This window comes from Macrotis lagotis, chromosome 3, assembly GCF_037893015.1.
Source record: "Macrotis lagotis isolate mMagLag1 chromosome 3, bilby.v1.9.chrom.fasta, whole genome shotgun sequence".
NCBI lineage: Eukaryota > Metazoa > Chordata > Mammalia > Peramelemorphia > Peramelidae > Macrotis > Macrotis lagotis.
In genome coordinates, this window is record NC_133660.1 from 233,119,048 (window position 1) to 233,144,350 (window position 25,303).

At 38.1% G+C, this 25,303-nt stretch overlaps 1 protein-coding gene across 5 annotated transcripts in view; it reads left to right on the forward strand.

Moving 5' to 3' along the window:
* The window catches only part of SERGEF (secretion regulating guanine nucleotide exchange factor), a 255,800-nt gene that overhangs the window by 11,282 nt on the left and 219,215 nt on the right, over positions 1-25,303 (forward strand). For 4 of the 5 annotated variants that reach the window (XR_012477147.1, XM_074230166.1, XM_074230169.1 and 1 more), the window contains exons 7-8: positions 381-443; positions 3,954-4,112. Coding sequence is in view for 4 of the 5 variants with exons in the window: in XM_074230166.1 (XP_074086267.1) it covers positions 381-443; positions 3,954-4,112 (222 nt within the window). In the remaining variant the exon portion in view is untranslated. The remainder of the gene's footprint in view (positions 1-380; positions 444-3,953; positions 4,113-25,303) is intronic. The other variant, XM_074230170.1, reaches the window with a different exon arrangement.

The following is a 25,303-nucleotide window of genomic DNA, read 5'->3' on the forward strand; positions in this document are numbered from 1 at the left end:
CTTCCTCAGGAAAACTCATTCCTCAGAATTGCCTTAGGATATACCCCTCTACCCTCAGTTTTTCTCTCCATCTCACTCCTATCCTATCTTTGAAGGAAGCTAAAGAAGTTGTCATTCAGCCAGACCCATTTTGTTTTCCTGTTTTTATTGATCTCTCTTTTTCCTTTAATTTCAGAATATAATATTGCCATTATCCTCCCCAGCAAGCTATCCCTTGCAACAAATAATTTAAAAAAGAAAGTGGGAAACAAAGAGCAATTCAGCAGAGTTAACCCAAATCTCATAATTAACAATTTTACATTCCCTAGTCCCTTCCTTCTGCAAAGAAGGGAGAAGGTAGGACTGAACTCATTTTTAATTGTTAGTTATTTCTTTTCTAGGCCTGGAAAATTCAAAAGTAAAGACAGTTGTTACTGGTTCCTGCCATTCAGCATCATTAACAGGTGGGTACAGGTTCTCTCGGTATAAATCAGTGATTGTAATTTAGTATACACCTTGTTCAGGATGGAAGTAGTGACTGACATACTCAGATCTATCCATCCTTCTATTTCTAAATTCAGTGATTCTTTTGATTATGATTCTATGACTTGTAAGGTCATAGAATTTAACTAGTTACATAAATGGTTTGCTGAGTCTTTTGCATTTGTATTTAGTATTTTCTGCCACCTACTGGCAGAATGAAAACCATTGTTCACAGGCTGTGTGTGTGTGTGTGTGTGTGTGTGTGTGTGTGTGGTGTGTGTGATCAGTGTCAGAGAGGAAGGAGAGAGAAAGAGGAAGACAGAAATTCATCTAATTCCGAGCTTTGTGGCATGAATTTAGTCTATCCAGAGCCATGATTAAGAATGTTGGCACCTGGGGAAATGCAGTGGGCCACTAATGGCTGGGAGTGAGAGGAAGGAGAAGACAAGAGGGATTCAGGAAAGTCCAACAATCATGACTGGAGGATGGGAGGTTCACTAGCCAGTTCCTACCACCTCCTTCCCCAAGTCCTTCATCTGTTCCTGAGACCTGTTTGTTCTCCCAACTACCCTCAGGATTAGGGAAAACTGGGAGGTGTGGGGGGAGTGGCCTCCGGATTACTGCAGGGAGAAAGTGGACATCCATATCTGATTGAAAAATCTGCTCACCATGCTTATGGTTTGATTCTGCTCCCATCTGAGTTTTCCTAGCACCAAGACTTTCTACATATGGACAAAACTCACCCATGGGCAGAGGGCATGCTCTTGTGACATGTCCACTTTGGTTCTGCATGAAGCTAATCCACTAGGCCCAATTGAGGTCCTGATATTGATAAGTAGACACTTACCCCTCAAAGTGTGAGACACAAGAGATGAGTGATAAATGGCCACTAAGTTTTGAACGATAGATATCTCTGTTAATGGCTTTAGATAATTCAAAATTTAACTCGTCTTACTTGTTGTGAACAGATCTTTCCTTTTTTATTAAAAATATATTTTATTGATTTTATATATAAAATCACTTTCAAGTGACTTGTCTCTTACCTTTTTCACAACAAAGCAGCTCTGTTAAACTAGATGGAATAGCACATTGGCCATGCCTGACAATGAATGTCTTTCTCTATCTGCAGTTCACTACTTTCCTACTAAGAAGTGAGGGGCATTCTTCACTTGTTATCCACTGAAATTATGTTTGGCCACTATATTAAGTTCTGAAGTGTTTTAGGATGGTTTCTTTTTATGTTACAGTGACTGCTGTGTACTTTGTTCTTCCCACTTTATTATTATTTTTTTTCAAAGACAGATTCCCCATCTTCTGGGATTGAGGCTAGAAAAGATTGGGGGGTTGTTTCCATTTTACTTTAATTATTTTGCTAAGTACATCATTGTTTTCACCTGGAAAGGTGCCAAGGCTCTTCATCTCAAGCTTCTGCTTTACTCCATCAGTAATTTGTTTGATAATGTGTTGTTTTGTTATGATAATAATAACTCATTTTTGTATAACATTTTAAGGTTTACAAAGCCTTTCCCTTGGAACAACCCAGTATATAAACCTCCTTTTATTCAATGATTTATAAAATTAAGAAAAATGAAAGTCTGTTTTGAATTTAACAAACATTTGTTGGAGGCTTGTTACACATTGTTGGTACAGATACAAGATTAAGTCAGCAGGGGAATCAGGCAGTCATTGTGAAGCAGGGGCACGCGAGTTTTCCAGGAAGGGGACATGTGACCCAAAATCCATTGTAGGCTGTGAGAATTTAATTATGCAATTAATGCCATGCAGTTTCAGTTACCATCAATCAAAGAAAAGGTTGAGTCTGGAGAAGAAAAGACTCATCAGGACTTGGGGTGAAGAAGAAAGACAGTGATCCTGGCTTCAAATATTTGATGGCTGTCCTGTGTCAGGAAGGGTTAGATCTAGTGAGATACCATTCAAAAGTACTTTGTAAGCTGAAAGTGCTATCAAAATGTCAGATGACTGATAATGATGATGATGATGATGATGTATGAAGGCAGAACTGGGAAAAGCAGATTTAAGTTACAGGGAGGCAGATTTGGGTTTGATGGAAGAAAAAGGTTTTTTTTTTTTTTTTTTGGTTTTTGTAAGGCAATGGGGTTAAGTGACTTGCCCAAGATCACATAGCTAGGTAATTATTAAGTATCTGAGATCAGATTTGAACTCCAGGGCCAGTGCTCTATCTTTTGTACCACCTGGCTGCCCCAAGGAAAAAAACTTCTTAATAATGACTGCTGTCCCAAAGTGAAGGGCCTTCAGAGATAGTGGGGGTGGGGGACTCTTGACCCCTAGAGGTTTTCAAACAGACATTGGATGACTTTGTCAGGGAAGGAATGCTGTGGAAGGAATTTCAGTTTAGTTATGGGGTTGAACTAGATACCCCTTCTCTGGTCCCTTCCAGATCTGACTCTGTGGTACAATTTGTGTCAGTCAGTCTAACAGTGGAAGATGCCCATAAGATCATAGTTTAGAACTGAAACAGACTTTAGAGACTACTGAGTTTAGTTTCCTCTTTCCAGAAGAGGAAACTGAGACTCAGGGAGGTTAGATGATTTGCCTTCAGTCACATAGCTAGGATGTGTCTGAGGTGGGATTTGAACTGAGGACTCACTGATTTCAAGTCCAGAAATCTATTTGCTAAACATTAGCCTACTTTACTGGTTCATACTAATGAATTAGGGAAATTGTATGTGTTTGTGTGTGTGTGTGTGTGTGTGTGTGTGTGTTTTGCTTTGTTTACTGTCTTAGTTTCTTTTGGGCCCCTACCCACATTTTGGAGTTTGGGGTCTTAAATGGTCTTATCTACACCCATCTTGCCTTTCCAGACCTGCTCCCTCTACACATTCTCTGATCCAGCTAAAATGACTACTATCTTTTTGTATTCCATCTTCTCCTTTTGTGCCTTCCTACAGACTCACCCCCACCCCTTCCCCCAGGCCTCACCTCCACCTGTTAGAATCCTTAGCTGCCTTCAAGGCTCAGTTTAGCTACTACCTCCAAGCTTTCCTTAATTCCCTTATTTGCTGAGTCTCTTTTCCTTTTCATTGTTGTGTACCCTCCCTCCCTGCAGAATATAAACTCCTTCAGGGGAGGGAATGAATGAAGATAAGAGTTTTCTTTTTATCTTTTTATCTCTAGCCCCTGGAGCAGTTTACACAACTGGAGCTAAATAAATACTGTTTTGGTCTCATTTTCCCTCTGCTTCTGGGGCCAGAGGGGAGCCATAGGAAAACCCCCTGACTATCCTTGTCTCTGAAGGTCACCCCAGTTAACTTGAGGAAGCCATCCCAGGTTAATCAAGCACCAAGTAGTCATTGTCAGACTGCATTATTGGTTAATGAATGGAGAGAAGATACAGAGGATGGTTTGTTTGAAAACTCCACCAACAAACTGAGCAGAGGCTTGTCAGACTCTCCCCTCCAACATCCCAGTCTTCTACTTTGCTAATCCACTCCTCTCTTGCGTTGATTTAGATGAAGGAGAACTCTACGTTTGGGGGAGCAACAAACATGGCCAGCTAGTGAGACCAGCTGCTTTTCTTCCCACGCCCCAGAAAATAGAAGCCAGTTGTTTCCAGAATGAAAAGGTCACCATGGTGTGGAGTGGGTGGACACACTTGGTTGCCCGGACAGGTGAGAACCTAGGAAAAGTCAGTTTACTGTTTGTAAAAGCCCAGGGTGGAGAGCTGGCAAAACTGAGATAATAATAGAAAGTAGTATTCACATGTTCATGGTGACTCTCATTTTTCAAAAACAGCATCCCTGTTAGGCAGCTGGTGTGAGTATCATTGTCTCCATTTGACAGGAACTGATGCCCAAATGAAGGAATCAACTTCTTTGAAACCACAAAGCTATACCAGCCTGACCCCTAAGTCCAGGGTTTTTTCCCCCAATACCACAGGAGGTTCTCAAGCCTATTTAGAACTGAAAAAGTGGATTTTTATTGATAAGAGGCCATAGGATATGATGGTCTAGAAGTGAGAGATCTGATCTGTCTCTAGTTTCATCTCTGATTTGTGGTGTGGCTTTAGGCAGATCATTTCTTGTCATTCTGTTAAAAGGAGAACTAAATCTTGAGTGTTAGCCTTCTGAGAACTGCTCTGCAGTACCCTCAGGCCATTTTTTACAGCCTGCCCATTCTGTCCAGATGACAGTAATCATTTTAATACCTTAGTTAAGAAATTGAAGATTCAGTTAATCATATTTAATTTGTTGAGTGCTATAAATATAAGCATGTGATTTGGGTTTGAAACTGTTGGACTCAGTAATTGTTGAGATCATTTCTAGGTCCAAGAGTTCTTGTAAAGGGACTAAGGAACAGCAAAGATGGCAGCAAAATCTGATGGTTATTATTATTGAATATTATTTAGTCATAAAAATATTCTTAACACATAGTATGTCAGTGCCATACAATTAATCATAATTATAATGAATAAAAACAATACAATTATAATTAATATGATTATAAAAACACAAATCATTACTTTGAATATCACTTAATTATTAATATTGTCAATATTAATCATTATAATACTAATGAGTATGCTGCTGCTGGCTCACATTTGTATAATGCTTTAAGGTTTTTTACAAGTATCTTTCTCAGTGACTCTTCCATGACATAGGTAGAGCCAAATGTTATCTCCATTTACAGATAAAGAAACAAAAGCCTATAGGGAGTAAAGGACTAGTCCACACTGACTCAATAATAAGTGTAGTTTCTTACCTTCAAATCCAACACATTTCTTAATGAGTTCATCTATTCTCCTGGCTTAAATAATCGTCTTAAAGAGATCACTTCCAAAACTGTTTTCCTCTTCAGCCTTGTTCCACGTTGTCCTTTCATTTGTTTTATGATGAGGGAATCTGAGCCTCTCATGAATGAAGGGATGACTCCAGGTTCTGTGACTATGTTTTTATTATAAATGCATTAGAACTTAATAAATAATGATACATGACTTCTGATGGCATCTCAGTCTGCCAGGAGAGAGAAATAGCAAGTGAGACTAGTGATGTTAGTTAAGGTTGGGGTTGTTGGTGGTCTATGGAGAGCTAGGGGTTGATCATGAGTTAGAGGCCAGATAGAGATGGAATTATGGTTTCAGATAGTTCTGATTAAAGATGTCCTGAGCACAGATCTCAGTGGCCACCAGTCTCATTGTTCATAGGACTCCTTCCTGACTTCTGACTTGATGCTTGTGCTAAACTTCCATAATCCTTTGCACCACCCTTCTGAATCTACTATGTTATCTTTCTATTACAGCTGTTTGTGTGAGCTTATATTATATCAGTCTCCTAGACTGGAGCTCTGTCAAGTTAGGATCAGATCACATCTTGTCTTTGTTGTTTCCCCCAATGCCCAGAACAAGTGCTCTGCCCATTGGTGTCTCACAAAGTGAATTAATTAAAGTGAATGGGATTACATATACATGTGTGTGTGTGTGTGTGTGTGTGTGTGTGTGTATCTTATCTCCTCTGTTAGATTATAACCTTCCTAAGAGGAGGAACACAAGGCATGTTGTCTAAAATAGTGCCTTGTAAATAGCAGAGACATGTTTGTGGGATGGATGAATGAATAAATTTTCAATTGTTCCTGGGACTCCCAGAAGGTCTGAATCAATATATTGGCCTTTTGTTTTGGGAGACTTTAGTTATCCATTTTGGAAATATAGTTTGCCTTAAGCGATAGGTTTTTAATCTTTTTTTTGTGTGTGTGTGTGTCATGGATCATTTTGGCAATCTGGCAAAGTCTAAAGACCTTTTCTCAGAAGAATATTTTCTTGCCTACATTTGTAATAATTTTCAGTTTAAAGTTAGTGAAAATAGAGGTAAAAATTATTCTCCCCTATACAAGTTCATAGAACTCCTGACCCCATTATCTTTGGATCCCTGGTTAAGAGCTCTCCCTTTTGGATAGTTGAAAACATGAGACAAAGCTGTTGAGCAAGTGGTGTCCAAACTGAGTTAGTGATAAAGAAAGATATTTGCTCTTCTCTCTTCTTGACCTGACATATCTGTGGTGTTGGTGTTATTGCTTTGTCCTTCATTCTTGAAGAAGACCATGATATCAGGGAGGTGATGCTATGCCAAACCTGTGAATTGCATTTGGGAGAGGGGGGCTGTGCTAAGTCAGCAGGTTCACTTTCTCTTCCAGAACTATCTAGATCCAGTGGTCAGATATGACTCAGAATGACTGGAGATGGCCCTTGGATGCCAGGCAATCAGGGTTAAATGACTTGCCCAAAGTCACAGCTAGTAAATGTCAAGTGTCTGAGGCTGGATTTCAACCTAGGTTCTCCTGATTCCAGAGCTGTTGCTCTAATCCATTGTGCTGCCTCCCTAGTGATAAAAAAAGAGGCCCATAGGGAGTAAAGGACCAGTCCACACCTACACAATAATTAAGTGTGGTGTCTCAACCCCAAATCCAATACATTTCTTAATAGGTTCATCTACTCCCCTAGTTTTAGTTATCATCTCTAAACAGATCACTTCCAAATATATATTTTCATCTTCAGTCTTCCTCCATGTTGTCCTGTGCTGTTGCTGATGAAGGAATCTGAGCCTCTCATTAATGAAAAGTTGACTCTGGGTTCTGTGACAATATTTTAGATATAAATGCATTGGAACTTAATAAATAAGAATTCATGATCTCTGGGGGGCATCTCAGCCCACAGAGAGGGAAATAGCAAGTTAAGTTTAGACCAATAGCAAATCTTGACTTAGGAGACTTCACCAGAGTTCAGAGTTATTAATAACTCTTTTTTTGTTCTTTGTTTTGTTTTTTGCTAAACAATGGGCTTAGGTGACTTGCCCAAGGTCACAACTAAATAAGTATTAAATGTATGAGGTAGGATTTGAACTCAGGTCCTTCCGACTCCAGGAATGGAGCTCTATCCACTGCACCACCCAGCTCCTCTATTGTTAACAACTCTTAAGACTTTTGAATGATTAGGTGAATTACTCCATAACTGATTTTTTAAAAAAGCTCAGATGTCACTCACAAAGCCAGGTTTACCTTCACTGTTTAGCTAGTGGAAGACTTAAAGCAAAGCCTGTGGCCTGTTCTGCTCCTGATTCTCCAACAGAAATTCTACAAATTCTAACTGGGGACTCCCTGAAAATTTCTAGGAGAGCTGGCACTCCAAATAGCACCCAAGAAAAAAGTTTCTGATAGATGGGGAATCATCATAGAAACTTCCTCCAAGTCCTTCAGTACTCTGCTTACTGTATTCAGAAAAAATATTTGGAATGTTCAGTTCATTGCAATGCCCATTAATTAAGCATCTACCTTGTGCAAAGTTTTGGCTAGGCATTGTTGATACAATAGCTAACACAGCTAGCATTTATATAGCATTTTAAGATTTGCAAAGCACCTCACAGGTGTTGTCTCATTTGATGCTCAGAACTGCCTTGTGAAGTAATAATAATAATAATAATAATAATAATAATAATAATAATAATAATGCTATTACTATAATAGCATTATTATTATTATTACCATTTTACAGATGAAGAAACTAAGGCTGAGAGAGATTAAGTAATTTTCTAAAATCCACATGGTTAGTAAATGAAACAAGATCCAAGTCTAGCCCTCTGTCTACTGTGCTCCTTTATTGTCTTTAATAAATAATACAAAATAACATATATGTATGTATGTGTGTGTGTATATATATATATATATATATATGTATATATATGAAATATGACCCCACTGTTCCCACTCTTAAACAGCTCACATCTAATATATACATGTCCAAATGACTATCTTAGAAGAATGACTATGAATGTCAATTTATATCAACTTTATAGAGATGAAATGCTTTCCACACATGAGCTTGTGGTACAGGGAATTAGAGAGGACCTGAGTTCAAATGCTTCCTTCAGAACTTTGGACAGATCATTGATTCTCCAAGGGCTTAAATTTCCTCATAAAGCCATTGCACCAGAGGGCATTGTTAGCTATCCATCTATGGTTCTATTGTCAACTATGGGTTGCTATCACTTATTCTTACTATTATGGAAGGAAGTATTCTCTCCATTTATGGATGAGGAAATCAGTTTAGAGACTAGTGACTTGAACCAGAATCACACAGTCCTCAAGTAGCTAAGATCAGTATCAGTTCCAATATAAGATTTTAAATTAATTTTAGTTAAAATTAATTTTAAACTAAATTAAATTCAATAAAAATTAAGCACCCACTTTATTTAAGGTGGGAGGTAGTGGGGTAGAGTGAGCATGGGTTAGCCTAGGGGTCAGGAAGACCTGTATTCAAGCTTTACTCTTCTTACCTACTAGCTCTGTGGTTATGGGCAAGCTATTTAATTTTCCAGTGGCCTCCAGGCAACACCCTATTAGTTACCCAGAAGTTTCTGATCTATATCAATGGAGGGAGTTTTCACACAGAGTATTCTTAGGACTGATGAAACCAAGGCACAAAGTCCAAGAGAAGCAAACAGGCTTCCTGCATCTCTGCATTTCTAGTTGGAAGAATTACAGATGTTACTTATTTGATCATCTCAATAACCTTAGCAGGTATTATCCCCATTTTACAAATGAGGAAGCAAGGGCACAGAGAAGGCACTGTAGGCTTTGAGCAGAACAGAATCACAGTAGCAAAAAAGAAATGTGAGATGTGCAACTCTAGAGAGATTTCTCCCCTAAGTGTTCAAATAGGCTACTTGTGCCCTATCTATAGTAGTCTTTTGAACCCATATTGAACTGATCAGCACAGTTGAACAAACTGTACCTTGACCCCAGCTTTATGATTGTAATGGTGCTCTTTGAGTACCATGGCCTAGGAATCCCCTAGTGCAAACCATCTCTAAGAATCTCCTTTATAATAGCTCTAACAAGAGTCCAGTTTTGAAGATCTACAGCCAATTCCCTGCCATTTGAGCCAGCTCTTTTGACTTTGTACTCTAATTTACAGGCAAGTTGTCTTTATTGGGAAAGAGATGTTCTTAACTCTGTAACTTACTTCAATGGTGGTATTCCTGCTCATTAGAGCATAGCAATACAAACTTAAAAACATTTTAAAAGTTTAACCTTTCAGATCCTTGAAGGAAGTTATTGTATCTCCCAAAAAGTTTCCTTTCTCCAGGCTATACAGCTCTAGTTTTATCAACTGATTTTCAGTTAGCTGTTTTCCTGCCATCCTTGGGTCATCCTCTGGTTCTACTAAAGCTTACTGATAAGCTTCTTAAAATGTAATGCACATGAGCATAAGATACTTGTGGTTTGACCAGGCAAGATATAGCTGTGATATGTTTCTTGGCTCTGAATATTTTGACCCTAGTCATATGCTTTTAAATCTAATTTTTCCATTACTGTCTAGGATAATACTATCCTCCTAATCACTCAGGCCAACAATTTTTTCATCTTTGATTCCTCATTCTCTTTCCACCTTCCCTCATCCCATTCAATCTATTGCCAAGGTTTGAGGATTTTACCTTTGTGACATCTCTCATATATGCTCCCTTCTCTTTTTTGATAATGCCACCATCTTGGAACAGGTCATCCATCTCCTCATACCTGAACTGTTGTAACAGTTAGCTGCTTGATATTCTATCCAAAAGTATCCCCAATTAAGTCCATACATCCACTTAGCTGTTATCTTCCCAAAGTCCAACTCTTTTCATGTCACCCCTGAACTTAACAAATTTCAGAATGACTCCCTGTCACTTCTAGGAACAAATACAAAATTTTGGCATTTTGGCATGTTTGACATTAAATAATCTGATCCCTCCTACATTTCTAGTCTTATACTTTATGTGCCCTTTCCCCATCCTACCATGTACTTTGTGATCCAGTGACACTGATCTCCCTGGGTTTCCTTGCATAAGATACTACATGTCCCAACTTAATGCATTTTCACTGACTGTCCCCCCAGGTCCAGAATTCTCTTGCTTCTTCCTCCCTGGTTTCCTTTAAATCTCATCTAAAAATCTTACTTTCTGCAAGTAGCCTTTTCTGATCCCCTTTGATGTCATTGTCTTTCTTCTGTAATTCTCTCCAATTTATTCTGTCTACATCATTTTTGTACATAGTTCTTTGCATATTATCTCCCCTGTGAGTTTTTTTTTTAGTAGGAGTTGGTTCTCCTTTCTTTGTATCCCCATCCTTTAGCCTAGTTTTGGCATATAATAGATGCTTAATAAATGTTCTTTTTGATTGACTGGTCCTGTTGGTACACATTGACCCTCAGAGATTTTTTCACAAACTGTTATCTCACTATACCTACTTTGTTTCTTGAGCAGACTATTTTTTGAATCAAGATAAAAAACTTATTAACCTTCATCTTTTTATATTCGACTCATTAATCTAGTCCACTGAGCTCTTTTTGTATTCTAATGTTATTGTCTGATATTTTAGTTACCTCACCTGGCTTTGTGTAATCTTTGATTTTGATAAGTATGCTCTCTATACCTTTACATATACATGGATAAGACTGTTGAATTTCAGCACAAAGGACAGCTCCCAGAGAGCCTCCTTCCACTAAAAACCTTTTTTGCTTAACTCAGTGCCACTTGTGATATTAATCAGTCCTCTGGTTTTGGTCATTCAACCAGAACTGATCTTACCTAATGGTATTATGGTCTAGCTAACATTTCTTCATTATGTCCACAAGGATATCATGAGGAATTTTGTCAAATACTTTGCTAAAATCTAGGTGCAAATGGTCTAAGACATTTTTCTAATTTATCAATCTAAAATACAAAGAAATTAGGTTTGTCTGATAAGACTTATTTATCAAAGCCCTTTTAACTCTTGTTATTTCATTTCTAAATGCTTGCAAATCATTCCCTTAATAACATGCTCTAGAATTTCACTGGAAATAAGAATGCAATTTACTGATTTAGAATTTGAAGATTGTGATATTTCTTTTTCAGAAATTATGATCTCTTCTCTTTGCTATAATGTGTCAGGGATGGCTGATAGTGGTTTAGGAATCACCTCTGCCAGACTTGAGTCCATTGAAGACATCTTAATTCTTTTTTATCTTCTCTTCCTGAAAACCACTTTTGGTTTTATCTTTCTCTTTTTCAAGATTTTCTCCTTGGTAGAGAAAACAGAAGTAATGTAAGAGGAATAGATTTGCTATCTTATTATTATCCATTATCATTGTTCCATTCACCTTGAACCTTATTTAGATCTTCCTCTTTCCCCAAAGATAGCATTTTAAAAAACCCCAACAAACCATTTTGGATTGTATTTTTTGTTGGTCTCAGCTCATTTGGAACATTGGTATTACTGACATTTTTATAGAATTCTTCCCCTTACTCAATCTTGTTAACTGCTTTTCCTTCCATCTCCTTTATGTATCTTTAAGAAATCTAAGTTGAACAAGTAGTTTAATATGTAAAGAGACATTCTGTTTTGATAGTTCCCCTTTTTTACCTCATTGAAATTATTGATCCTTTATGAAAGTCACATCTGCTCCCTTGTTTTCTTAATCATGTGTAAATGAGAGAATAGGACTAGATGATCTCTGAATCTCTTCTCTTTCTGGATTCATGGTTCTATGATCCTATAGTTGTTTCATAATGTCCTATATTTCTTCTTCCTTTCATAGATAAACTTCTAGAAAAAGTTGATTATATTCATTGCCTCTACTTTCTCAACTCCCCATCACTCAACTGAAATTTCTTTCTATATGGGTATGAATGTTTTATTCATTGCTAATGCTAATGACCTTTCATTGTTTCTCATTATACTTGATTTCTTTGTAGTGTTTGACACTACTAACCACTTTCTCCTCTTAGGGGGACCTCTTCTCTGAGATTCTGTGATGCTGTTTGGTTGTGATTCTCTCCCTATCTGATCAATCTTTTTCAGTTTTTCTTGGAGATGAACATCCATGTCCTATTCCCTATGCATGCATGTATGTATGCTAAGCTTTCATCCTAGGTTCTTTTTTCTCTCTCTTGATAAAAATCCATTTTTGTGGATTCAACTATTATCTCTATTTTCTTTTTTTAAATAAAATATTTATTTTTCCAATTATATACAAAAATACATTTCAATTCATTTTTTGTAATATTTTGAATTCCATATTTTTCTCTTCTTCCCTTCCCTTCCCTCCCCTCTCCCCTTAACAGTGAGTAAGCTGATATCAATGATCATTTTTTATGAAGACTCTGTCCCTCACTCTGTCTCTGTCTCTCTCTGTGTTTCTCATTCTCTCTCTCTCTTTCTTCACCTCTTTAGTGCCCTCTCTCTCCCTTTCTGTGAAATTGAAAATTGATTTTTAATTCTATTTTATTAAGACTTAATCAAGTTAGATTTAATATTATTCCTCATTGTTCCTTATCCTTGCAAGCTTACTAAGGTAGTCTCAGGTCACTTGTGATGATTCTATTCTTGTGACTTGAATTTCCACCCTTGTCTTTTGCTTGGACCTCCATCCTTGTAACTTCACCCCTTCCCAAATTCTTCAAATTATGTGTCTTGTTTGTGGTTAAGAGGGTTTCAGAAGGGAATGACTAAATGTTGTAATATCAAGCTGATGTGACAGGTTTTTACTTTCTAGCCAATTAGAAGGCACACTTACATTGCTTGAGATTTTGCTACCTTTTAAATCACCACAAAAGACCCTGAGAGCCTCCACCAAATGAATCATGATCAGAACTTTGTCTTAGAATTTCTCTTATAACCATTTTCTTTCTCTGTCTCCCTGTCTCTGTCTGTCACTCTGTCTCTGTCATCTTTACATCTCTATTGATGGGCACAGAGTAGGCACTGCATTGTTGGATTGAATTAAATTGTGACATTGTGACATTGACCTAATGCTTTAAAACTTGCAAAGCACATAACATATATGACTTTATTTGGTAGTAGGTTGATTTGGGCTCTTTGTCATATAAGGCTGAAAGATTCATAGTTTTTAACTCAAAGTACTAGTTCTTGGTGATTTATCAGAATTTCTAGGGTCACAGGATCAGGTCATTACCATTGGACTGACTGTTGTCTGGGTCCTGTGGGATCATTCACTGGAGCCAAAGTGGCTGGAATGTAACTGCTTCTTAGATATTGGAATCACTTTTGTAGTGCATAGTTTCCAAAAATTACCTCTTTGTGTCTTCAGCGAACTAGAGATGTTAAAAGTGGGCCTAAATACAACTCTAAATACAGGTATTTTTATCTCCATTATGGAACTGAGGAAATTGAGGCTCATAAGTTAAGCACCTTGCCCATAGTTGTAGAACTAGTATTTTTTTTTTTTTAGGTTTTTGCAAGGCAAATGGGGTTAAGTGGCTTGCCCAAGGCCACACAGCTAGGTAATTATTAAGTGTCTGAGACCAGATTTGAACCCAGGTACTCCTGACTCCAGGGCTAGTGCTCTATCTACTGTGTCACCTAGCCACCCCTAGAACTAGTATGTTTTGGAGGGAGATCTTGAACCAAAGTTTATCTCACTCCAGAGCCAACATTCCCTATTTCTACTTTCTCCTTCTCTTTTAATTTTCTTCCTTTCTTCTTCATTCTTCCTCTCCCCACTTGTAGCAGGTGGTGAATAACTTGACCTCCCTCTACCAGGGATCACTGACTCCCATATGACAATATTACTTTAGGACAGAATACATCCCAGAAGAACAAATTTTCAGATCATTGGGAGAATCATTCCAATCACAGGCTATGCTTATGGAATGGGCCTTGACTGGGCTTCCCTTTTCAGGCAATGTCACTAGAGAGTTCTGATAATTGGATTTTGGTTGTGTTTATTATTATTTTACCTAGTGTTTGTTAGGCTGGTTATCCTGAGATTCCAAGGTATACACACCTTCTTCTAGGGGAAGGTCTGCTGGGGGCTTGGACTTGATCTCCATTGTCAGGGAGCTGGCCCATGTAATCTGAAATCCTAACATATTATAGTTTGTCGTTTAGTCCAACTTCCTAATCTTTTTGAAGAAGAGGTCAAAATGGGGCTTATCCAAGGTCACATAAAGAGTAAGAGGAAGAATTGGGATTAGAATACCATCTCTTAGCTCTTTCTACTTCCCATTGGAACACCCATTGGAAAAAAGTCAAATTTTAGTACTATCTTTTTATCTTCAGGAGAACACAGGTTTTTAATTAGCAATCTGAGTTGTAGGGGTCATAAGGGAACAAGTGTGGACTATTGCCCCAGGAGTGTGTAGTGTCATTTAGTCTATATGGGAGTGGAGTATGAATATGTCTAAGCGGGAGAGGCAATAGAAGTCTTTTCTGGTATGTTTCTGTTGATATTATGTACTGGATCAGACATTCTCAAAGAAGGAAATGGATGTCCCTACAGGTCCCCAAGATCCTTTCAGAGGGTCAAAAAAAGTCAAAACTATTTTAATAACAAAACTAACATGTTATTTCTCTATTAAAATGCTCCTCCCTTTCCAATCACACATCTGTTTGAGTCTCAATTTTCTTTTCATGATTCTACCAAAATAGCATATTGTAACAAATCAAATGCAAAAGCAGGTAGGAGAATACAACTGTCTTTTACTGAGCCAGATATTATAGATTTGCAAAAATATTTAAAGGAATGCCATTCTTCTCATTTTTTTTACTTTTGGAAAGTAATCATTTTTCATAAAAATATATTATTTGTACAAATGTAATTTTAATTTTTGTTTAATATTTGGGATATTATGTCTAGCATTGTTATTTTAAAATGATTTAATATATAACATTTTTGTAAGTTTTAATATGGTTAATTTTGGTAGATATAGACAAAGCTCTCTTGACTAATTTTTAAGACAGTGAAGGAGTCATCAAAAATTTTTAAGACTATAAAGGAGTTCTCAATAATTTTTTTTCAAGGCAATGGGATTAAGTGACTTGCCCAAGGTCACACAGTTAGGTAATTATTAAGGATTTGAACTCAGGTCCCTGACTTCAGGGCTGGTGCTCTATCCATTGTGCCACCTAGCTGCCCCAGAATTCTCAATAAATTTTAAAAGTATAAGGAAGTTTTCAATAATTTTAAAGAGTATTAAAGGGTCCCAAGACCAAAAAATTTAAGAAATACTTAGCTGTAAAATGAAGAGTGAGTGAGGAAGAAGCAGAGGGATTCTGTGCTCTGTCAAGGTCCATGGCATGATAGTTGAGATATTGGATTCAACCCTCAGGTTGTCTTATGTGTCTTTTTTTTAAAATTTTTTTTGTCTTATGTGTCTTTGACCAAATTATGGTGCCATTCCAAAAATGGGTATATCAGAAGCTTAGTGATAACTCAGTACTTTCAAGTCTATTGAAATATTTTAAATGGTTTGAACCGGGGAAGGCCTGGTAGGGAGTTTATGAATTTCTATTTATCCTACATAATACAATTGTATGTGAGGAAGTCATCAAATATTAGAGGTGAGGGGCCTTTTGGAGATCTTCATTCCAGCTACTTCATTTTTTCATTGAGGAAACTGACCTCCAGAGAAGGGCAGTGACATGTCTAAGATCATGCAGAGAGTTTCATAAACTCTTTATCATGGGCTTGTAGAAGAGCTTGTTTGGTCTAGACCTCTAATCAATGCCTGCCAGCTCATTGTTCTTTCCTCTTCCCCGGCTGCCTCCTAGGTTCAAGTCAGAACTCTTGGCTGAATTAGATTGCATCATCTTCCTATTTCCTGAGAACAGGAAAGAGATGGTTTTGCAGAGCATTTATTTGCAGAAGTATCATCTCTTAGTACTCTGGTTTCCTTGGATGTCATGAACAAACACATACACAGGAACTGATTGCATTTGATTCCTCAGCATTAGTGAAATCCAAGCCTGCTCATTGATTCATATCAAACTCCATTAATAGAGGTACTTAATGCTGATTTCTGTGTTTGGGGTTCCAGATCCCGTCTAGAAGAAGTAGTGACAGTGTACATTATTCTCTTTTAAACTGGTGTTTATCTGAAAATCTCATGCTAGTTCAGGGAGGATCTGACAAAATACTCTCTATTTAAAGTTATCTCCTTGTATTGAATGCTGACTTTTGGAGCTTTTGATCATTGAAAGTCAAAATCTGTACTAGAGGATTTTGGAGAAGAGGGATTTTTTTTAATCTTGTCTGATATAACTTACCTCATCATCATCTCAAATATCACATATCCAAAAACTGACATTCTCCTCCTCCTCTGCCTCCCCCTTTAGACAGCCACCACATACCAGCATCCTTCTCTATCTCTAGGGTATCCTAGTTCTTGGGCATGGAAACTTGGACTTGTAGTGAGTGCCCATTCTATGAATAGTATGTTAATAAATTATATAAGGAAATTTTATGAAATAGTTTCTGTCCCTAAGAAGAAGTAGCCCTTTGCAACAACTGGTGTTTGCAAAATGACCCCGCTAAAGCTCAATTCATGTTTAACTTTATGAATTTTTATTTATTTTACATATATATATATTATCCTTTGAACAGTTGGTTTTAACAAAATTCTAAATTCAATCTTGCCTTAAAAGGACCTTTTGGAATAGTTGACTGGCTTACATATGGGAGATACTGAACAACTTAGGAAGCATGTAATTAATAATAATAATAATAATAATAATAATAATAATAGCTAACATTTATACAGTCCCTACTATGTGCCAGATGTTAAGTACTTTACAATGATCTTTTTTGATTCTCACAACTCTGGAAGGTAGGTATTATTTTCATCTTCAATTAAGATCTAGATGAGTGGTACAAATAAGAATTGCTTGCTGTTCAGAGGTTCAGTGTAGGAGCAGGGGTAATAAGAGGAAGGTTTCTCAGAGGAAGTAGACTTTGAGTTGGGTCTTGAAGGATGTGTCAAATTGGAAATGACAGAGGAATGAAAATAGAGATGAGAATGAGAATGATGTACTTTAAGGATATAGTTTGGTTTGGCAAATGGGGGAAAATGAGATGGAAAATGTCAATTGGGTCTAAGCTTGAATGACTTCGAGGCTAAGGAATTAGGAATTTCATCTTTTAGGTCATGGGCAGCTGGGCTTGGAGTCAGGAGAATCTGAGGTCAAATATGACCTCAGACAATTACTAGCTGTAGGACCCCGTGCAAATCATTTAACCTTGTTTGCCTCAGATTCCTTATCTGTAAAATGAGAGGGAGAAAGAAATGGCAAACCATTCTGATAGCTCTACCAAGAAATTCAAAAACAGCAAACATGGAGACTTTGAGATGTCATTGAAGAATTTTGAGCAGGGAAGTGATATAGCTAAAGGTATGTTTTAAGACTATAAATACGGGGCAGCTAGGTGGCGTAGTGGATAAAGTACCGGCCTTGGAGTCAGGAGTACCTGGGTTCAAATCCGGTCTCAGACACTTAATAATTACCTAGTTGTGTGGCCTTGGGCAAGCCACTTAACCCCATTTGCCTTGCAAAAAAAAAAAACTTAAAAAAAAGACTATGAATACCAATGGACTCAGTCTTTCCTACTCCCTTCCTGTCTCCAACCAACTGCTTTCTCTTCAATCTTTAACATAAGAGAAATGAAGAAGGGATTCTATCCTTGGCTTCTTTTCTCCTTTAAGATGGATTTGATGCTTCTGACCCACAGTGCTGTGACCTTCTTTCCTTTCCCTGAAAGATTCATGGAATTTAATCCCTTGGGGAAGGTGGGAGAAGAAGCTGAAGTCACTTCATGTGTGAGTCCAGAGGGGCTTTTGCTTTCTTTCTTCATATTTGTTTCTATTTCACCTTTCATTTTATTATTTCCTTCTTTTCCCCTCCCCTCCAGATCATAGTAAGAGAAGAGCAAGTTGACTTTCCCCTCTTCCAGGAGCCACTGGCTCCTCTATGACAGAATTTCTCTAGGACAGAATATATCCCAGGGAGAAAAAGATTCAGGTCACTGGGAGAATCATTCAAGGTACAGGATATGCTCACATACTTATATATAAATAAGGGGGCCAGAAGGGAACTAGAATAGGTGGCTTCTGAAAGTTAACTGTAAGATAAAAGGGAGGACTATAGAATATATTGCCTCTGTATTTCTATGCTGGGCTTCCCTTGCAGGAAATGACACTAAAGAATCCTGATGATTGGGCTTTATTGGTATGTATTCTCCTTTTGCCAAAGTCTGTTAGGCTGACCATCCTAAGACCCCACAGTGCTTCTTTTCTGAGAAGAATGATCCCATCTTTTCTGCAGGGGTGGGTCTGTTGGGGCATGGAATTTCTCTCCATTGTCAGGGAGTTTATTATTTAGTCCAGCTCCCTAATTTTATTGAAGAAGAGGTCCAGAATGGGGCTTGTCCAAGGTCACATAGTGAATTGGTAGACACTAAGTCTACAATGGGTCTACAATGTCATCTCCCAGCCCTTTTGACTTCCCACTGGGAAAAAAACCAGATCCAGTTATTCCCATTTGTTTGGCAGTTCTATGCAATTTAAGATATTTGCATCATCCTATCTTGATACTTCAAGGATTTAGTGATGTCACTGGCATGAATCCTACCTTCAGTATGCAGATCTCAGGTCTTTTATAATGTCTCAGAGAATTTTGGTGGCCACTGTTGTCATCTTTTGGTCCACTTGCCTGTGATCATCTCTAAATTTATCTGGACTCATCCCAGGATGGTGGGTACAGAATCAGTGACTAGACCTTTATTTGGAGCCTGTAATCTACCTTGGCCTTCCTGAACTTGTGCTCAAGTGGAAGTACAAGGTCACTATATGATGAAGTATCAGAGGAGGGCATTATAGAAAAATCTTTATTATAAATTTTTTATTCCTAATGAGTAGATTGTCATTCACCCAGACATTGAAGTCTTCCTCCCATTTGCATTATTCCTCTGGACCTATATAAATATGGGTTTCTGGCATCCCCCATTGGGGCAGGAGTTCAGAATGTCCTTGGACTCTAGTCCAATTCTAATTGGGTGAGGTGTTGTGTCTAATGGATGTCGAGACCAAACTTGGCCTCAAGAGGGCACCAGTGTCTGCCTCTTTTCCTCCCTCAAATGATAGAGACAGTATATATCTACCCCCTCACCTTTATTTTACAGATAAACTTCAGAGGCCATCTATTCTAGTCCCATTGTTTTACAGATGAGGAAACTGAGACCTGTGGGAATTAAATAACTTGCTTAAGGTCACAGGGGCAATGAGCATTAGAAATGGGATTTGAATCCAGGGTCTTTAAATTCAGAGCACTGCCTCCCTCGTAAGACAGGGTTTCTTCATCCCTTTTCTGTGTCATGGACCCCTTTAGTAGTTTGGTGAAGTCGATGGACCCCTTCACAGAGTCGTGGCTTTAAATAATTGAAAGAAGTGCTAAATTCCAGTTATAAGTATAAAAATGTCATTTGTCCTCTCATTTAAATTCATTGATCCCCTGAAATATGTCAACAAACCCTAGGGAAGTCTACTAGTTCCAGCTGGGAAATCCCTGTCTGTCTTAAAGGGAGTAAATTATATAAGCCTACTAACTATCCATTATGTAAAGGAGGATTTCATTTTCTTGGCCCTAAAATAAACCTCATTTAGCATTTTGAGGAGATTTGTTAAGTCTAGGAAGGGTGATGAATGGCAAGGATCTCAAACTGGTAGTGTGGAGACCTGGGTGGTTGTTCCAATTGAATTTCTGGCCTTAGGTGGGTCACTTCCCCATCCCTGAATCTTTGTCTCATCTTTGGAAAAATAAGTGGGTTGGGTTAAGATTACAGGATTTAGAATTAGAAGAGGGGCATTTAGTGATAATCGGGTCCTACCCATTTATTTGACATATAGGCAAACAGTCACATAGGAGTGAAATTGCCTAACACCATATAGGTGCTTTGTTGCAGAGCTGAGAATTTAATCCAGGTGCTAGAAAGGCTATAGGATAAAATGAAGCAAAGTGGATTTGAGAGTCCAGGGATCTGAGTTCAAATCTTACTTCTGACATTACTTCTTATATAGTAAATCGATGTTCATCTCTGGGCTTCATTTTCCACACTTGTAAAAAGTGGTGGTTGAAGTAGTGACCTTTAAGATTCTCTCTAACTCTGTGATCTTATCATAGATAACATGACTCCAACTAAAAAAGCCATCTTCCATCTCTGACTTTCAGTGATTCTGTTTTTCTGATTTCTATGTCAGGGTAAAGGGGACCCAGATTCTGCCTCCTATAGAAGCAGGGCAGTGAGTAGTCAGTGACCCTTCACTCAGCTGTCCTCCTTTTCTGTGGAGAGGGTTCAGGTGCTTTCTGTCTCCTACTATCTGGAGGAAGCTGAGGCCAGAGGGAAGAAGGGATGGGGAGATGGATGCAAAGACAGTGCCCCCCCCCCCCATTCTTGTGTTTTCTCTTTGTTTCTTCCTGGTATTTGGCAGGGAGGTGAGCTTTAGGTTTTGCTGTTTACTCTTTCCATGAGACCCCTTTGAATCAAAGGCCTACAAGGGATCGCAGTGCCCAAACTGGACAGATACATTGTCTGAAATACCACCAGGTGGCAGCTCTGAGAAGCCATCTAGGCTGCAGGATGTTGGAGGAGGTTCAGCTGGTAGGGGACCCTATTCTGCTGGTGAAAGGGACTAAAATTGGCAGAGTCTGGATTAGACTGTACCTGAGTACAGCTGCTTTCCCCCAGAGAGTGGTAGGGTACGTGCTTGGAAAAAACAAACCAGAGATTGGGATAGGAAGGAAAATGGAATTGCAGTGCTTCTGTTCTTTCTCTGGCCCTTTGAAAATGACCAGCTATAGGAAAATTGTCCTAAACTAGTTTTTAGAGCCTGTGTGGTCAATCAGCCCACTCTCCTCCCCTAACTGCTAGTAGAATACATCCTCCCTTTCTCTAGACAGATTCTACTCGAATATTATATTCATTTCTAGGTGACACGTTTTAGGAATGACCTTGACCTTCTAGAGTGTTCTAGAGGAATGAAAGCAGGATAGAGAAAGGTTTCAAGATGATGCCCTATGAGAAAGTGTTGAAGAAAGTGTGACTGTTTAGCCTGCAGAAGATAAGTCTTGATATTTGTCTTCAAATATCTAAAGGTCTGTCATGTGGAATAAAGGAACTAGCAAAATTTAGAGGAAATTTTAGATTGTTACATTTGGCCCCAAAGGACAGAACTAGTATTAGGTAAGAATTGAAAAAGAAGTAAATTTAGACTTGATTCTGAGGAAAAAAAGCAACTTGCTTGCTTATCATGAAAGTTGTCCCAAAATAGAATAGGCTTGCCTTGGATGATCCCTTGGGGAGAACAGATTTCCAAAAGTTGAGAGATTAGGTTAGGTAGTCCCATAGTCTTAGACCATATAGGGCATTTCAACCCAAGGAAGATGGACTGGATTGGGTATGGTGGTACATGCTGGGGAGGCTGGGGATAGTAGGTCTCTTGAATTCAAGAGTTCTGGACTCTAATAGGAGAAGCCAATCTGTTCTCTGCACTAAATCTAACACCAGCAGGATAAAAGGCTGTGCAGTTGCCTAAGGAAGGGCAAACCAGCCCAAGTTGGGAATGGAGCAAATCACAATTCCTATGCTGATCAGTCTTGGAATTTGGTTCATGAGTGACTCCTGCAGTTTTAGGTTAGGTGAGATAAAATAAAAAAATGAGGTCAATTTGGAACTGATTTAATGATTAACCAGCAGTTCAAGAGTGGTGATTAATGGATTGATATCTTTGTGGAGACAGAATGATTGAAGTATTCTAGATAGAGCTAGGGAGACCCAATCACACAAAATGAAACAATTCAAAATCAAGAAGAATGAGATGGTATCATTGATGAAATTCTGAGTCTAGAAATAATTTTCCAGTAAAGAAGAAGAGAAGAATTGGTCTAAAGATATTGAGGGGGGCTACATAGGGAACTCTGTGACAAAATCAGATAAAAAAGGTTTATGCAAGTATTCATAAGGTAGAAAAAAAGGGTAACAAGATTCAAAAAACATTAAGCATCTCTTGGATACAAGGCTTGGTGTCAGACCCTGGTAATGGATTTAAGACAAAAATGACAGAGTTCTTCATTCATTCTATTGTGGGGGAGGGGAAATATGCTATGTATACAGATAATTATAATACAAAATAGGGTGCAATGGTAAAAAGAAGCTATCACTATTAGGATTTAGAGAACACTTTCAGGTCTGTGGATTGTTTTATATTATCTTATTTGAATTGTTGTGAAGATAGTGGTTTTTATCCCCATTTTTTTGGATGGGGAAACTGCAGCTGAATGAGGTAAAGTGGCTTACCTAGGATCACACAAATAAATTGGTGTCTGGGGCAAGATTTGAACTTGGGTTCCTGACTCCAGGTCTAGTGCTCTTTCCATTGCTCCAACACACCAAATGTTCTAGGAATATTTGAGGAGAGAGGGATAACTTTCAAGCAGAGAGAATTAGGGACAGCTAGGCAGAGGAGGTAATCCCTGAGGATTACCTTGATGAAAGAGGAAGCATTATTTTGCAAAGCTGATAGGGGGAGGTAATATCTTCCAGAACTAGTGGTTAGCCTGGGCAAATTCATGGGGGTGGGAAATGGCATGCTGAGTTCAGGGAACAACTAGTAACCTAATTTTAGATGGAAATAAGGCTGGAAAAACAGTTTGGAGCCAGATTGTTGTAACTGGATGAATGCCAAGGAGAGGAAATTTTATTTTATCCTCGAGGTAATAGGGAGCTACCATCAGTTTTCCAGCAGGGAAGTGATAATGGTCATCCTATGACCTTAGGAAGGTAATTTTGGCACCTTTGTGGAGGATGATTTTCAAGAGAGGAGACCAGAGGCAGGAGGACCAATTAGGATGACTATAAAAGAATGGTGTAAGAATGTTAAGATGCTAAAGCCCAGAATGATTGCAACAGACATGCTATGAATGCTAAGGGCAATACAAAAGGGCTTTTTTTTTTTATTTTGCTGAGACCAAAGAAAGATCAAATAAAGGATAAGAGGGTTGCTTGGTATTAATAGGCTGATGATAACAGACAATGGAAAGAAAGCAGAGCTGTTTGACTCCTATTCAGCTTCTATTTTCTCTACCAAGGAGAATAATCTTCTGATTGGGAAGAGTAGAACAAAAATGCTCAAAAGGGGATTTAAACCCAAGATAAGGAAAGAGAGAGTGAGAGAGAACTTAGATGCCCTCAAATAGATTCAAGTCACAGTAGGATAGCCAAGGGGCCAAATTTGAGTGCAGTTCAAACCACATTATAGTGTAATTAGGAAATGTTTAACACTGTAAATAAAATTATAAAACAATATAGTTAATGTTAGTTTTTGGTTTTCTAAGTCAGGATGCTGCTATTAGGGATCTGTTTCTATTTGAGTTTGACATCACTGTCATAACTGTGTCATAGTATAGAAAGAATGTTAAATTTAGAGCAAGAGGACCTGAGTTCAGATACTGGATCTGCCCCTTAATCTATGAGTTTCACAAGGGCAGGGACAGACTTTTGTCTTTCTTTATATCCTTAGTTTCTTGAGTCCTTGCTTTGTCAAATGAGGGTATTGGAATAAGATAGAGTAGATGATTTTTAGTGTCCCTTTCAGCTCTAAATCCATGATTCCATTATCTTATGATGGCTGTACTGCTGCTAGTCTTTGACAAAGGATAGTGAATGGGAGACGTTTGTACCACTGATGATGAGGAAATGTCCTGATTTTAAAAAAACAGGAAAGAAGGAAATTCTTTGAACTGTAAGATGGTTAATTTGACTTTGACTCTTGGAAAAATCCTAGAATTAATTGCTAAAGGGATAATTTCTACATACTTAGAAAGGAAAGCAGTGATCATTACACTAGAATGGTTTCATAAAGATTATCATGTATGACTAACCTCACTTCCTTTTATGATAGAATTGCTAGTCTGGTAGACAGGGTGATGTCATGGATAAAGTATACCTGGATTTTAGCAAGGCATCTGACACAAGCTCTGATAGTATCCTTATAGCTACAATGGAGAGATGGGGACCAGATGTGAAAATATTTTAAGTTGATTTGGAACTATTTGAATGACTAACCAGCAGTCCAAGAGAGGTGATTAATGGATTGAATCATTGTGGAGGTAGAGTTTGATTGTAGCATGCCAGAGATCAATCTGTTCTTGGCTCTGTTTGTTTTAGCATTTTTATCAGTTGGTTGAAGATGCATGTTTATCATATTTCTTACTGACACTGAACTTGAAAAGATAGCTAGCAGACTAGATGTCAGAAATAGGATATGGAGATGTCTTAACAGGCTGAATGGATAAAATAAAATTTAATAGGAGTAAATGTAAAATGGGAGCAGCTGGATGTGTTTAGAGTCAGGAAGATCTGAGTTCAAATCCTGCTTCAGACACTTTCTATTTATGGAACCCTGGAAAAGTCATTTAACCTATGTTCGCCTTAATCCACTGGAGAAGGAAATAGCAAACTACTCTAGTATCTTTGCCAATAAACCACATGAACAATATGATCTACAAGGTTATGAAGAGTGCTACATGACTAATGACTGAACAATAACAAAATGTAAAATCCTGCTCTTAGGTTTAAAAAAGAAATTCCACAATTGCAGGATGGTGACTGGACAAAAGGTCTCATTATAAAGGCCCAGAGATTATGGGAATCATCATCAGCCAGTTTAATTAGTTCACACTGTGACATGGTAACCAGAAAACAAGGGCCTTCAGGTTGCAATAATAAAAGCAGATTATCCAGAATAAGAGGTATTACAGCACTTAAGCACTTTGAACCTGGTCTACATTTTGAACATTGTTTTCCAATTGAGGCTCTCCTATTTGGAAAGACCTTGATAAATTGATTGGAGTGTATCCAGAGGACTCCCTGGTGATGAGAATGACAACCATGTATCATAAGCTGAAGTAGAGACTTTTGACCTGGAGAAGGGAAGATTTAAGGGTAGGAAGAGAGATGGAATAGGAAAATTTTCTGGCAATATGGAACTGTTTCTCAGGTCAT